This window comes from Bicyclus anynana, chromosome 14, assembly GCF_947172395.1.
Source record: "Bicyclus anynana chromosome 14, ilBicAnyn1.1, whole genome shotgun sequence".
Classification (NCBI taxonomy): domain Eukaryota; kingdom Metazoa; phylum Arthropoda; class Insecta; order Lepidoptera; family Nymphalidae; genus Bicyclus; species Bicyclus anynana.
In genome coordinates this window covers 12,454,915-12,471,321 of record NC_069096.1, presented here as the reverse complement: position 1 = coordinate 12,471,321, position 16,407 = coordinate 12,454,915, and the positions used below count along the sequence as shown (strand labels likewise).

Below are 16,407 nucleotides of genomic sequence, written 5' to 3'. Positions count from 1 at the left end.
AGTTCTTGGAAAATCTATTCATTTCCTTGCCCTTAGCCCACATAAGCGGGGTTGGCATAATACGTCATTGTCTTTGATTCACATTGACCATTTATCTGCTCTCTTTAGACAGATCACCACTTCCACATTCTACTTCTCCTCTCTACATTCTTCTTGTAATGTGACTTTCATCGCTCTGTGCAATGCTAACCTAGAAAACAAAATTAAATTGTGTCAATTTAATAAATTTAATTTTAGCACGTTTTTGTTTAACATATTATACGGTGTAGAATAAGCAAACGTTTCTGGAAACGTATTTGAATAGTTTTAATCGTTCCTATATATTTGCGGTGTTGTGTTTCTAGTATATATCTTCTATTCCCGGACATCGTATGGAATTCTAATGGGGTCGTTAAGTGCCGTAGCGTTTACACCCTTGCGGAGACGGAATTGTACAATTATGTATCTCCATATATTTGCTTTAAAAGATATATTACCTGTTCTAATATCTTTTGTCTGAGTTCATTTCAATCACTTTCTTGACTAGATATTTTTTATTCATCAGTTACATCACTAACTTAATCTGTAAATCCTCCTACCTTCATTTGAATTACATACAAAACTGTGATATTTTTCCAAATGCTGCATCACTGAAAAATGTTTTCTTCAAATAAACTCGATTTAGCGTTATTTACGTTACATTGGAAGTCGTAAAGATTTTAATCGAATTTATTGCCACTATCTCGGTTTTTGACTACAATTTATATGTACCTACTATTTGGATTTGGTGGAATTCATTTTATTCTTTAGACAATTAGATATTTATGTCATATTTCTTTGTTTCAGAATCCACCTGAGTGACGTTTTCTACGACGAAAACCAATATTATTAATCGTAAGTTAACAATAAGCTTTTTAAAAATAATTCAAACTTATAATTGTTTACTTTCAATTTCGATTAAATAAAATTGTATATTTTGCACTATGTTTTTCTTAGTCTGTGAAAACTGCATGAAAATCCGAAGGCAAATAAGACAAAAAATTGAAGAAAATGGTTTTGTTTTTGTATTTCGCTGGTCTTTTTTCATTGCCCCAAAATTTTTTTTAGCAATTATATTCAAAATTCGGTTTCTACTCTCTTATTTCACAAGCGAATGTTTAGAAAGTATATCGAATGCTCGAACAACAGTCTCAATTTAAAGAACAATGCTTAAATGTATAATAATGTTCCTGAACTGAAAACAAAAACATCAAGGCTTTATTACTTACGTCCAAGCTCTCCTCGTTATTTCGCTTTGCGTTTGTTTATTATTTTTTGTTTAACTAGCGAGTATTGTGTTTTGTTGAGTTCAAAGTAAAGTTGTCCACTGAACAATACTTTTTCATTAATTAACTGATATCCTTGTTGCGCTGTTACGTAATTTTTTAATTTTAATTTTCAGATTTTATGCCATGGAAGAGGGTTTCACGATAAGAGGTTTTAGAGATGAATCAAAAAACTAGAAAGAAAGTTATTAATCAAGGCCACGATAAGGCAAATTTATAGCCGAGAATCTGAAATTGCCAAAGCATGTGAAGAGGAATAACTTTTACCTTGAAACATATCCTAACAAATATCATTCTTAATATCTTGGACATATCTCATTATTTGATTCTAGTCGCCTATTTGTGATTATAATAGATAGTTTAAACATTATTGCTCAAAAGACATGTAAAATATATTCTATCATTATTCTATTAGATATTAATTGAAATATAATTATTGATATATTGAGGCAAATAGACAAATAAGAAGCGTAGTAAATATAAAAGAATTAATTAAAATATAAAATGAAATACTACAGCATGTTCTTTTTACGAAGGAGGACGTTAATATTGAAAGCTGTACTGATTCTGACAGCTTTATGGTTTATGGTAGCATTGCTAACGACTAATGGTGGAGCAAGAAATGCCATTGGCGCTCCGCCCATCGAATATGAAGATCCCGAGGCTAAGCCGCTAAAAATGGCAAAACCAACATCGACCAAAAAGAAAAGCGAGTCATATGGCAATAATTTGTCCGATGGTAAGAAATTTCTCTAATAACGACTAAATTTGCATGAGCTCTTGGTGTAGGTACTAAACACTAATAATATATTTGTTCGACATTTTATGTTACGCATGAATTTATATATTGCTAACAAATACAGGTTTTCTTTTAACTATTACATTTGTATATTATATAAACTTTATATTTGATGTTAAGTTTAAAATCTGCGATTTGTAGTTTTTTTTATTATGTTACTAGTTTACCTCGAGATTTCACCCAGTTCTCGAGAACATATTATCCGTAATATGTACTATTCCAGACTACAATCTATCTCGAAACTAGATTTCATCCATATTCGATCTGGTGTGATATCTGTGTCAATTTAGTTTTTTTTTATATTATTTGCTCAAGACATTATTTTTTATGTCGACGCCACGTCTGTTTTATGTAATTTAATCACTGTAAATTTCACCTTTTCCGCTATCTCCGTAAGCTATATCGCCTGTCACGATTTTATGACCGCTGTAAATCACGGGCCCATTAGAGTTCCCCGGCTCGTATTGTCCCTAGTTCCTTAGAAACTCTGCGATTGTCTCTCCGCTTGCCCCCGCAATAGAAATGGTAATGAGTAGAGACGTTACAAATTCCAATGAATGTTAAACGAAACTATCCCAAGGGCTTTAAAACACTCCTACTGATACACGTTCTTTTTTATTGTAATTCGTTTTAGTATTGGATTTTCGTCTAGTTCAAGGTGCCAGTTGAAAATTAAAACTGTGTGATCCAACATTTGCTTTGCTCGTGCGTCATAGTTTACTGAATTCAAAGTTATATATACCATACACGGTGTATTGGTTCTTCTACTACTTGGGTCTTGTGTAACATGTCCAAGTAGTTAAGGCACCAGAAACTTTAAATTTGTTGCATAGTATTCCATCTTTTTTTAGTTTCACTATTTAACTGTTTATTGCACATTCTGTTAATAATTAGACATTAGCAGATTTTTCTTTTATTGCTCTTATTGTTTTATGTTTTCAAATTATCTCAATGTTACATTATCTTCTGAGATTGTTACCCCTGAATAGTAAAAACACACATGTACATAATTATACTGGATACGTATGAATGAGCTCCTTGAGCACATACTTTTATGTTTAACCATGAGAAGTCTAGTAAAATTATGTACTCACTGTTAGTTTTTGTAGATATAATGCATGATAATGTTCCTTTATCCACCACAGCATCAACGCGCCTCGATTGGATGGGTCGGATCTTGGGGAGAGAAGGTAATATTCTTATTGCTTTTTGGCATTCAGTATATTCTTTGTAGTTTTTTTTTTGTTATGTTTTTGTAATAGTGATTTTTAGCTTTGTGAAAAGCAAAACATTTATACTTTAGTATACTATATAATATGCCTGTGCTATATCTAGATACTAGATACCTAATATAATAGTTATGTAACTTGTATTGTTACTTGTATAGTGCAATAAGTCATCTTTAGTGCTTGTAGATAGAGTACAATAACGAAGTTTAGTTAATTCAATACTACATTGCCGATCGTTTTCTTTAGCGTACTGTAGGTTTTGTTAAAAAATTCAATGCCCAAAGATAATGTACAATTTACATTATGTATTTTAGTTAGCTTACGGTAACTGAATGTAAATGTCAACTTTTTTTAAAGTATTTACGTAAAGTATATGTCCGCATATTTTAAAAACAACAATTTATATACTTACTCGTACCTTTAAACGTTTCCGCGTAAGATATACCCAACAAGAGTCGATGATCTAAATTTGTCTATATACTTTCTCTCTGTTTGTCCCATCGCAACGAAAGAGACAGAATTAAAAAGAGTGTGATACGTACCTAAAATTCTCTCTTTTTATCTTAAGCCTGCTGGATATCGAACCAGTAGTTTAGGAAAATCGCGTAAATAACAAACTTATGTACTTATACATACCTACATACAAATAACGAAAGTCCGGTTATAAAATTGGTTAAAAATAATAACACAGCGGAGTCTTGTTGTATTAAACGATCATCGACTAGACTATAATCTCAAGCAGAAGCGAATTCAATTAACCCATCTTTACTTAAGCGATTAAATGCCTTTCAGAGAAACATCATTGTAAGTGCTGTCCGTAATTTAAATTGAAACTTCAATTAATACTGCGGTATCCTAGTGGTAGGTGGAGGGTATGGGATATTATTAATGGCCGACATTAGACCTATTTCACACGTATCGGACGTGACATGTTGACGGATTTCCGATTGAAATATGGGCCAGTGCTTAGGTTCCACCGTATCCACCGTATCCGCCGATAAGTCCTTGCGTGACATGAAAATGCCTACTTAGTTAATGGTCAGGTTGTATCAAACATATAGTTATATTAATACGATATATATCTACGAATTTTCTTAATGCATAATAATGTTCCTTTATCCATTCTTTGTTTTTACGACTCCTATGTAAATAGTTACTTCTGCTGTTATGGAGGAAGGCCTGGGCCGTGTAAATTGGCCTATAATTATGATATCTACCTATATTTTTGATGGCCTCAGTGACTCAGAGCCAAGCGCAGTGGATTTGCAAGACGATTCCCCGCCCGGCCAATTGAGACTTACCTAATTGGTCCTGGTTTTGCTGGTGGGAAGGCTTCGGCAATTTAGCGTTCTGGTACGATGTCGTATAGAAACTGAAAGGGGTGTCGATTTCCATTCTCCTCCTAACAAGTTAGCCCGATTCCATCTTAGATTGCATCATCAATTACCATCAGGTGAGATTGCAGTCAAGGGCTAACTTGTAAAAACAACTGTCTCTATGTAGTGTCAAAAACCTGCGCTAAAAGATGTGCATTTAAATAACAAGAACTACCATCACAATTGATTGAGTTATTTTTGAGATAATTGCGGACTTACATAACATATTAGGTAATCAAATAAAGAATCCCCTTTGAATTCTGTGAAAAAAGTAACAATATAAACAGTACACAATGTGGATTATGGACAGATAAGAAAAAAGTACCTTCCGGTTAAATTAAAAAAATATATTAACAATAAATGTAATTTGTTGATCTTATTTTAATGCTGATGGCAATTTAGTAATTACTAGCTGTTTAAAAACATTAATTATCATTAATTTATACTAATATCATCTTTTACTAACATAAAATTTTAGATTCACACAAACATAACATAAAATCATTTCAATTATGATATATTATATTAAACGTTAATTAATTATATATTGAACAAAAATGTACAATTATATTCTTTTACTTGTACGCTTATAAATTTATAATTGTGTGGTAGCACCATATTGGATAAAAAAAAGAGAATTGCTTTGAAATTTGTTACTGTGTGATTAATAAATAATTGGTTTTTTTTTTTTTAAATTTAATTATTATAATAAACGTTGGCTTACTGTAATGTACTTTACTAAGGGAAAACAGGATGGTGGTGGTGGTGGTGAAACTTTGGGGTTGTATATTGTAAACTATGATAAACTTTTAAAAAATGGACAGTAAAAACGAAAAAAAAAATAGAATCAGGCATCGTCTTTTACAGTTCGTGCGGGTTACCTTGACACTGAACTGGCCTGAATGATGTTTGTACTGTTAGATTGGTTGCGTTTGGTAGCCAGGTGTCAAGTCAATGCGCACGAGTTATACAGGACCGAATTGTGGACCCAGTTGAAGAAATATTACATCAGTATTCAGTAAACGAGACAAAAAATCGAAACGAAAATACTGCCTCGATTTTTGGTATCTTCAAAACATCTGTGTCGCATAATGAGTCACTAGGTGACACTGTTCATTCCTAAATCTATGGTACAACTCTTTCTTCTAATCTGCATCTTCGCTTCCCATCAAGCGGGTCTGCAGTCAAGCGCTAGCAAATAAAGCAGGTATACTAGCAGATTCCTACGGTTTTATCCACAGAGATCCCATTCCCGTGGAAGAAATATAGCTTTATATCGGTGAAAAAAAATTAAAAATCGGTCCAGTAGCTGTGGATTTTAACTAACAAACAGGCAGTAAATCAAATCGTAACTTTTTAGAAGTTCAAATAACATATCCTTATGCAGGTCTCGGAGTGATAGCTGCCCCAGGGTCAGACAATGCGCCTGGTGAACTCGGCAAACCGGTCGTCTTACCGACCAACATGAGCGAGGAAGCGAAACTAGCCGTGTCAGAAGGGTGGAAGAAGAACGCCTTCAATCAGTACGCGAGCGATCTGATATCGATCAAGAGGAAGTTGCCTGACCCGAGGGATGAATGGTGAGAGATTATTAATGGTACTCGTTGTTTCACCGTGTTGAGTTAATTGGTGTGAAGGACGCACTTAATTAATTTCCGATTAATTAATATTAATTATGTATAACTTTTGACCACGACTTCATTAACGCGAATCACTTTATTGTATAGCATACGGAATATATTTGAATTAGATGCCATTACACATCGTAGGCAATAAGAATTGCATCACATTACGCGGGGATGTTGATAATGATAATAAAGCAGTTCTTGTTCAGCAGCGTGGTGGGTGTAAGCTCCAGATCCCCGCTCTTGAGGAATACTGACTCTATATATGTCATTTATAATATTTTAAGAGGACGTTCATCATTGTATGGAAATAGGGATGATGACAGTTTTTTTAAATTGTATATAAATTAAGAGTATGTTAATAGTAAAGCAATTTTGAAAAAGTAACAGGGTGTGTGCGATCATTACTTTCGGAGCTACAGGGATTTAAATGGTATTTGCGGCGCTGCCACGGATCACTTTAAAACGCTCAATACATTATATCAGAGACGTCGTAAAGATTGCATCCAACTATTATCTATTAGGTAATCTATATGTGAAATAACCATAGATATGTGTATTTACCAGGTGTAAGCAACCAGGCCGCTACTTAGAAGATCTCCCCCAGACATCCGTGGTGATCTGCTTCCACAACGAGGCGTGGTCGGTGCTGCTCCGGACCGTGCACTCCGTCATCGACAGGTCACCGGCGCATTTGATAAAGGAAATCATCCTTGTTGATGACTTCTCGGACATGCGTATGTATACTTGATTGTTCCTCTTTCAATTTATTTTCATATCTGGGAAAGTCGTGGAACAAGAGATTCATCATCATATTTCACATTCAAAGACGTACCGCCAAGAGATTTAGCGTTCCGGTACGATGTCGTGTAGAAACCGAAAGGAGTGTGGATTTTCATCCTTCTCCTAACAAGTTAGCCCGCTTCCATCTTAGATTACGTCATCACTTACCATCAGGTGAGATTGTAGTCAAGGGCTAACTTGTAAAGAATAAAAAAAAAATAACATTAAAAATGTTGTTGAAATATTTTTATTACAATTTTTGCAGGCAAATATCCAACAGTAGAAACACAAAATCTCAAGATTTTTGCTAATTGCTGGTTCAACCAATTTTGTATTTTGCATTTTTAAGCATGGAATTTGTATTTGAATATTTCTTTTTTTATATTTATAAACCTTAAATTAATGATTGTCATTGTAGCTAAATGATCAAGTGGTAATTTAGTTAGAATGATCAATCTTTCAACATCTTAATAAAGGAAATATGTTGACATTTTCTGATAAGCTTATCCAATTTTTGTCATACCTTTTCCCTATGATCTTTCTTCAATTTCCCTAAAAATGTCCATCCATTTAATATTCCCATACTATATAGCTAAGTGAGAACGTGAAGGATGGTATAGTTACAACTAAAATGCATTAAATCTTGATTCCAGCACACCTGATGCAACAGTTAGACGATTACATGTCGTCTCTGCCCAAAGTCAGGATAGTCCGCGCCACCCGCAGAGAGGGGCTCATCAGAGCGAGGCTGCTCGGGGCCCGGTACGTCACCGCTCCTGTGCTCACGTATCTAGACAGCCATTGCGAATGCACGGAGGGTAAGTGACATTTATATTACATTAAGGACCGTTTTCTCCCCTTTCTGATTCTTTCCGATAGTCTAACCGTAAGTTTTGTTACGTTTTTCCTTTATGTCAAATGACAAAAACTAAACTTGTGCATATATAGCTCTCTGACACTTATCAGATGGTGATGGAATATGAAATCATATCACCAAGGTAATTAACAGCAACCTTAAGGCTAAACAGGTACTATCCGTATCCCCTATATCCGTATACCTTGTACTTGACTACTCGATTAGGTATCCTTTAAAGAAATATCCTTGCAAGAAATATAATTGTTTACTTAATTTAGGTATGCCTTTGCAGCAATGCTACAATGATAAAAATTTACGATAGCCAAAAAAGAAAATTTATCAGAAATTGTTTTCAGGTTGGCTGGAGCCCTTGTTAGATAGAATTGCTCGTAACAAAACGACAGTAGTGTGTCCAGTAATTGACGTTATCGATGATAATACCCTAGAGTATCACTACCGGGACTCGTCGTCAGTCAACGTTGGCGGTTTCGATTGGAATCTACAGTTCAATTGGCATCCCGTCCCTGCCAGTGAGCGAGCTAGACACAAACATACAGCTGAACCAGTTTACTCCCCAACAATGGCTGGTGGACTCTTCGCTATTGACAAGGACTTCTTCGAAAGACTTGGTACTTACGATAGCGGTTTTGATATCTGGGGTGGAGAGAATTTAGAACTGTCGTTCAAGAGTTGGATGTGTGGTGGAACTTTGGAAATCGTTCCGTGCTCTCACGTTGGTCACATATTCAGAAAGAGATCGCCCTACAAATGGCGGACTGGCGTGAATGTGCTCAAGAAGAATTCTGTTAGATTGGCTGAGGTATGATTTTAATTTAGACTTTGAATATTTTTCTTCTTTCAAGTGTGTCATGATTGTATTACTTAATTTCTATATTATGTACCTATATATATTTTATAGTAATTAAAAAAAAACAGATTGGATTTGTATGTAATAGCAAAGTGACAGACTACCGCGACAATAAGTTTTACTTTTAAAAATAAAAGTACTAAAGGAATATCAGGCTATCAGAAACCCATTGTTAACGTGTGACATTGAAACCCCTTTTACCACACACAGACGGATGATAATTTTTAAACACGTTTCTGTTTTACCTTTAGTTTCACAGACAAAACGCCAGTCCTCATTTTGTCTGCACTTTAAAATTACAACTAAAACTGTTTTCCGAAAATGTACCTATATTTTATTTAAGTTTTCTGTATTTTAGGTTTGGTTGGATGACTATGCCAAATACTATTATCAGCGAGTTGGTAACGACAAAGGTGACTACGGTGACATAAGTAGCCGGAAAGCGTTGAGAGAAAAACTTGGATGCAAATCCTTTGAGTGGTATTTGAAAAACATTTATCCAGAACTTTTCATCCCGGGAGAATCTGTCGCCCATGGCGAGGTTTGTATAATTTTTGCTTCCATCAAACGATTACTTGCCTAATTGTTTTCAATTCACCCAGTTCATAATTTAAAGTCCCTAAAGGATATGGTAAAAAATACATTCGAATTCCTTTTAGATTGAATTTATTTTATGGTTTGTTACATCTTAAAAAACAATTATAATTAATTTATTTCAAGTAGGTCAAGTTTGTCTACTCTTTTTTGGAACTGATGAATTGTTTCTTGTTGAATTGATGTTCGAACTCAGAGTTAAAATAGTTATTGTACTTTTATTAACTGTGCTATAAGTGTACGTTTCTTTCAAAATTATTACATGTGCAGATACGAAATGTCGGCTTCGATAAGACATGTCTGGATTCGCCAGGCCACAAATCCAACCATCATAAGCCCGTCGGACTTTACCCGTGTCACCGGCAGGGAGGAAATCAGGTCTTCTGTCGTTTAAAATTTCACCTGTTGCGGCAGTACCACGTTGAAAAATCATTTCGACCACTTTATTGTTTTAAATTTGTCTGCACACTGATTTTCCAGCATGTTTTAAATCGCACGGTTTTTTTTTGTCTGATAGCACAGTCGTTTGCACGTACTTTTCATTACATTTTTTTATTAGTATATTGTTTATATGAATCGTTAGATTCGAAACGAAGCGAACGATCTCCTTTACTGCATCGACGGTGTATCCTTCGAGGAATTTCAAGAAACAGCAGCTCCTTTAATGTTAGACTCGTGTCACGGTGAAGGTGGCAAGCAGGTACTATCGGTATCGGAATGCGAGTGACGTGTTCAATAGAAATGGGTTTTATCGAAATTCACCACTCAACTTATTCCTGTATGATGAATAAGCGGCACACTTTTGTTTCAATCATCATTCATTACATTCTCACCCGGACATTATTACTTGTAGAGTAAGCGAAGTTTTAACAAAATGCTTCAAGTAATAGTGTCACCAGCACGCTTGCTTTGGCACGCCTTTCTAAATTATGGATGACATTAGATCGCGAATCCAACGTCGGATATGTGCGTCGACTCGGCAGCCGGGCCGGAAGATATGAAGAAGCCTGTAAATGTATGGCCGTGCCACGGAGAATACGGCAACCAGGTTTGTCTATTTTACGCCGAGACTGATTTACTCTATGCTTTTGCTTTTGGTATATTTTAGGTTGCGGTGCTCGCCGCGAGTGGCTAATAATAATTTATTAGAAAAATAATAACCCTTATTATGTTTTGTATCACACCACTTTGTTATAACTAATCCACGAAACTGTTGCGTGTTGATAAATTTGTTGTTTATTCCGCACGCATACGTTTTGGAACGTATTTTTCATTTATACTAATGCAATATTAAGATAATTTTAACGAAATATTTTTCGTCACTCATTCAGGTCTTTACATATTTTTTTTAGTATTTACATCGTGGTTTATCATACACGTTAAAATTATTGGTGGAAAATCAATACTTACTTCTCCTTATTAACCGACGTTATCATCTGGTACACATTTTAAATGATTTTTTTTAAACTCTTGGTACTGCCGCTAGGTATATTTTATAGTATGTAAGCTTAGTTAACAAATTGTATTAAATGAATTATTTATTTTTTTATTTAATAATTTATAATTTCTTGCATAAATTACGCATATTTTATAAATTCTCCATCACCTACATGTTTATTAAATACGCGAAGATCTATTAACCACACTTTGTTTTCATCAAAATACTATATTTATCTCCATTTCATTATGCATATTGTATAACTGTTTTAGATAATGCCAATGGATGGAGGGTTTATATCAATATAATTTTATCAAAGATTTCACAGATAATATAATAATTTCTTGTGTCATCTCTTATTTGGGTTGGTTTGGGTAGATACTATTTAGTTCAGATGTTACAAAACAAAACTATTGACTGTTTTTGTGCAATAATATTTTGTTATATGTTATCTACTTTTGGAAGTCTGGTTACATCTGATAAGGTTTGGCGTTTGACAGACAGCGCGTTGGTGTGTAAAACTGAAGGAACTTTCTTTGATTGTTATTATTAATCTATACAGCTACGGACAATGAGGTCTAAGGTTCAAATCCCGCTGCAGACCAACCTTATTGGGATTTTTCTTCCAAGAAAATTTTAATAACAGCTTGAAATGGGGAAGTTGGCGGTGTTGATACACTCGGGAAATGGGGAAGTTAGTCGTGAAGTAACTTCCCCACCTTCCAACTATGAAAGTGAGGGAATAGAGAGTCCACCTGTGCTTGTGCACTATAATATCACCTACGTACAGGTTGGTCTCAACATGAGATTGGCTAAAGTGGCCGATTTCGGTCGGGAGCGTGCCTATGTATAACCTTCAATTTGTACACACAAACGCGCTTGGTCTAACATCTTGATCAAAAGCCTGGACTTCCAAGCATAGATCAATAACAATACTATAACATTTATTTTACATTTTTCAGTACTGGATGTACTCAAAGAATGGTGAGATACGCCGCGATGAGACTTGCCTGGATTATTCGGGCCACGACGTCGTGTTGTACCCCTGTCATGGGGCCAAGGGCAATCAGTTATGGCTTTATGACCACAATGTAAGTATATCTTTTATAGATACATATTAACTATTATTTTTTCATGGTATTCCATAAAGATTAATGTTTAGGCTTGTTTTGCCGTCACGTTAATGGTTACGAAGATGGTAGATGTATTTTATTTCAGAGATAATTTTGGCTTGAATATGTTGGTAGCATAAAAGTTTTTGTGTAAACTTTTAAGGAACTTCAGCCCAGGAAAATTGGAATTTAAGATTACAGTAACTTTAAAAGCTTAATTAATTTTACCAAATTATTTTGTTCTCTTTTTGCGAAAAATTACTACGCTGTTAATTACTTATGCAGAACTGTAAATATTACAAAATATTACTATGGTTTTGTCTACTTTCTATGGAGTTGAACGAAACATTTGTGAACTTTGAGCTCGACTTAAATAAAATACTTACCTAATGATTGATTGATTGTTTGTTACAGACGAAGTTAATAAAACACGGATCCAGTGAAAAATGTATGGCGATATCACGGAACAAAGATAAGATAGTCATGGAGACGTGCAATGAATCCGAGAATAGACAGATGTGGAACATGGAAAATTTCAACGCTGACAGACTCAGTCCAGAACTCATGGTCGAGTAGCGGGAGGCCTACGATGAAATAATGTTCATATAAATAAAGACTATAGGACTATTATGCAGCGGACTATTCAAGAATTGTGAGTGTTTTGTTAGTTATGAATAAAATTATAGCTAAAACCGACATCATGGTCGATATTTGTTCAAATACTTTTGAACTACTGTCCATATTTGCTCTTGTTGATGGGATACACTGACTGAAGACTCCACAGGTTTCAGCTATAGTTTATTATTTGAAGTGGACTTCTATAGAAATAATGAAACACGGACAAGTTACTAAATGTGAGTGCATAGTATCACTTGTTGTTAAACGCATTTTGTGTATAGTCTATTAAAAAATTGTGTGTTAAGTGAATTTTAATGTATGCGACTTTTGATGGAGTGATGGACGTTTTTGTTTGTTTCTTTTACTTTTAAAATTTAGACCCCCTAGATTGACCCCAATTTGGCCTAATTTGTTATTTCAATATCAGACTTTAATTGCTAGGTTTGTAATACATTTGAAAACCTTCTCTATTTCTCAGTTTAAGTTTGCTCTCTCTTTAATGAGCTCGATTGCGACTGTGTATGTAGACTTTATAATTTTCATTTTACTTGGTGACTTTAAATCTTTACTAAATTGTTTACTAGTAAACGTTTCCCTTGTAAAATGTAATACTTTTGTGACATATCAGCTGTCTTTTGTAAAATTTATATTGTATAGTTTGTCTACTTTGAAAGTCTGTTTTGATTTAGATGTAGTGATAAAAAAATAGTTGTGATGGTAAAGACGTTTGACATTAACAATTTACAGACAAGTCATCTATGTATAGATGAAGAAATTTTATTGAATGGTGGACGTCCATATATCCGCTTCGTAAGTATCGGACGCATCGCATCAAAAGGATACCGTACTATTCTTTGTATAGAAAGATGTGCGTCCAATGATCCGCATCGTACGGATCGCATGAATTTAAAATTAAAAATCTATTCAATGCGATGGGTTCAATACTTATCGGTGCGGATATGTAGATTTTTACGAAACGAACCTTCAGTTATACACACTAACGCGCTAAGTCGGTCGTTTTAAGCCGGCTATATACGAACAGCTTGAAGCAATCAGGATTGACTGCTTCAAACTGTGGCTGTATAATGAACTACAGATTTCTTCATACGTACATACACCAACTGCTCGAGCAGTTGCAAATGCTTCGGGCAGTTGGTAGCACGGTGATACTCCATCGTGCCAACAAGCAGTTGCCAGGCTGACTCAAGCTGTCTACTGTTCAATCCATGTTGCTATTGGTTTGAATTAAAATTTAAATTGCCAACTGCTTGAACACTTATCAATGGCAGCTTCAAGCTACTGCCTCTGATAGCAAGTGCAGTCCATGTATGTTGATCACTGGCTAACTGCTCGAGCTGGTCGTGTAGCACCGGCCTTACCTACATCAAATCTCAAACGGACTTCCCAGAATAGATTGACTATAACGAATCTGTATTAGTTTTCAATTATATTATATCAACATTGTAATAGTATTCTATGTGAAGTATTAAATAAAATATACTAATTAGAATTAATCTCGAAACTGTACTGTACATATCTTGCTACATATTATATTTGAATTGTTATTCTCAAATGCCACGGTTTGTTAATCATAATGTATAAAATATTCCAAGGCAATAAAATAAACATAGCGAAATTCTGTAGTTTCGTCGATCGTTGGGTTTTTATGAAATTCGAAAGAGAAGCGATATCGTCACCTTAATTGCATGGAAAAATATACAATCATAGTGAAATATTTACGCTATAAAAGGCAACATCAGTTTCGTTTCGATATTCGCTTCAAAATCGTGGCGAAACTACGATGAATTCAACGTTAACGCGACAAAATTGTGCGTATATTTCGCTAAATGTAATTGTGATTTCTTCAATTAAATATTAGTCTTAAAATTTGTCCTAGAAAATGGATCTAGTGAAATATATTTATAACATAATATTGTAGATTATTACAATAACAATGAAAATGTCTAATATTTTAGTTACTATTTATGATAAGGATATATTTTTGTATTATTCGAGGGTTCATGAATTTAAGCGAATTTATTTTTGTCTCGATCTATTTTGTACTGTACGATATTAAAACAAGGTTTGACTAAAATAATATGACTGATTTAGTTTGATTTTATTCTTTCGTTATTTTTTTTTCTAATTTTAAATAAATGTACATATTGGTAGGTATACTTTTTGTTTGATCTTGTTTGTTTGCATAAAATGATTATTCTTCAGAAATTTAGTATCGGTATTTCTGTGAAAATATTATTTATTAAAGTATTTCATTTATTTTTATTTACTGATAATAGATTGATTACAAGTAACATTCCAATTTGTGATTTTATGTATGGATATATAGTATTTTTATGCGTAGAAAAAAACTGCCAGTTGTATGCAAAAATAGGATAAAAATGACGTTTTAAGTAAAATAAAAAGTGTAAATTTTAGTGTTATAAATTTTTCTGTCTTTGCTCAGGAATCATATCACATTGTAAAATATTAATGATTAGAAATTAAAGTGCCAGTATTTTTGTTTAAGATTTTTGTATTACATTGTTTTATTCATTCACCTTTTTTTATATATCTGTGTAGGTATTATTCAGTTGTCACGCCTTATATGTGATAGCTAATAATACAATAGGCATTGTGTTAGTATTTATATTCTGTTACAGTAATAATATAATTTATTCACAGATTTTTGTGAAAATTACCCGTTTCCTCTATTACAGATATTTTCAATCTCGTTCTCTACTTTAATTTACTGTTCTAATACTTTATCTTTGTATTTCTTCTTTTTAACATTAGGTATAATTTTGCATAAAACGAAAATCAAAACAAAATATAGGTATTCAAATAGCTATTATTAAAAGTTATTAAATTACATGAAAACATCAATTTCTTTATTGAAAATTACAAGTAACTTTGTATTAGAAATCTAATAAACATAGTCGGAGGGACGAAGTACATTCATATATAACTGTAAAGTATTTTGTATGACTCTAGATTCAATTTGATGCAAAAAGATTGGTGTCAAACTTCTTATCCAACCAATAGACAAATCTATCATATTTAGGAGTGTGTTAGAAAATTTCAGTTTTCTATAATTACCTAGTTTAGTAGCACCAGTAAAATTACCATTTTTTGTTAAGATAATCATTTTATTATTATAGCAATCTCCGATTATTATAACAATAGTAATTTAAATTATGAGTATCAAATTCTTGTTTCTGACCAAGCTACGCACCGGCCGACTTAATTAAATTATGACATTAATAATATTTTTAGAAAAAGTTATATAATCATATGGAAAAAGCCACCTCCATTCTAAAATCTTGGCTATTAGATCTCGTCTCTTCGACCATAGTAAAATATTTTGTTTAAATAAAAACGTAAAAATCGAAAAACATAATATAGATTACAATTATTCTCCTTGGGTTAAGACGTTATAAATGTGCCTTATATCTTTACGTAATATTGTATTTGAATGTTGAAATTTCTGTACATATTAAGCGATGTCTCCTGTACTATAATGCGATGGCGTAATGTTAGTTCGTACAGTAGTGTTTGTAAAATAAAGCATTATGTTGGATTTGTAAATGGTTCTTTCATTTTATGACTCGTTAGATTTCTTTACTAATGACAAGCTAGAATGCTTTCATGTCATAGAAATATAAATTATTGTTATTATTTACAAGATAACCCTTGACTACAATCTCACCTGATAGTATGTGATGATGCAATCTAAGATGGAAACGGATTAACTTTCGGTTTCGGTTTCTGCACGACATCGTACCTTAACGCGAAATCGCTTATCGGT

The 16,407-nt window shown here is 33.6% G+C and overlaps 1 protein-coding gene across 7 annotated transcripts in view; it reads left to right on the top strand.

Moving 5' to 3' along the window:
- Window positions 1-16,187, top strand: part of LOC112054984 (putative polypeptide N-acetylgalactosaminyltransferase 9) — a 214,629-nt gene extending 198,442 nt beyond the window's left edge. For 5 of the 7 annotated variants that reach the window (XM_052885433.1, XM_052885430.1, XM_052885432.1 and 2 more), the window contains 11 exons: window positions 826-873; window positions 1,421-2,043; window positions 3,249-3,293; window positions 6,096-6,288; window positions 6,901-7,070; window positions 7,770-7,934; window positions 8,329-8,792; window positions 9,199-9,381; window positions 9,705-9,812; window positions 11,835-11,963; window positions 12,399-16,187. In XM_052885433.1, coding sequence (XP_052741393.1) covers window positions 1,809-2,043; window positions 3,249-3,293; window positions 6,096-6,288; window positions 6,901-7,070; window positions 7,770-7,934; window positions 8,329-8,792; window positions 9,199-9,381; window positions 9,705-9,812; window positions 11,835-11,963; window positions 12,399-12,560 — 1,854 coding nt within the window. In that variant the 5' untranslated portion in view covers window positions 826-873; window positions 1,421-1,808 and the 3' untranslated portion in view covers window positions 12,561-16,187. Of the gene's footprint in view, window positions 1-825; window positions 874-1,420; window positions 2,044-3,248; window positions 3,294-6,095; window positions 6,289-6,900; window positions 7,071-7,769; window positions 7,935-8,328; window positions 8,793-9,198; window positions 9,382-9,704; window positions 9,813-10,377; window positions 10,483-11,834; window positions 11,964-12,398 lie in introns of all 7 variants that reach the window. The other 2 variants (XM_052885434.1, XM_052885435.1) reach the window with 2 other exon arrangements.
- Window positions 16,188-16,407: the final 220 nt, after the last annotated feature.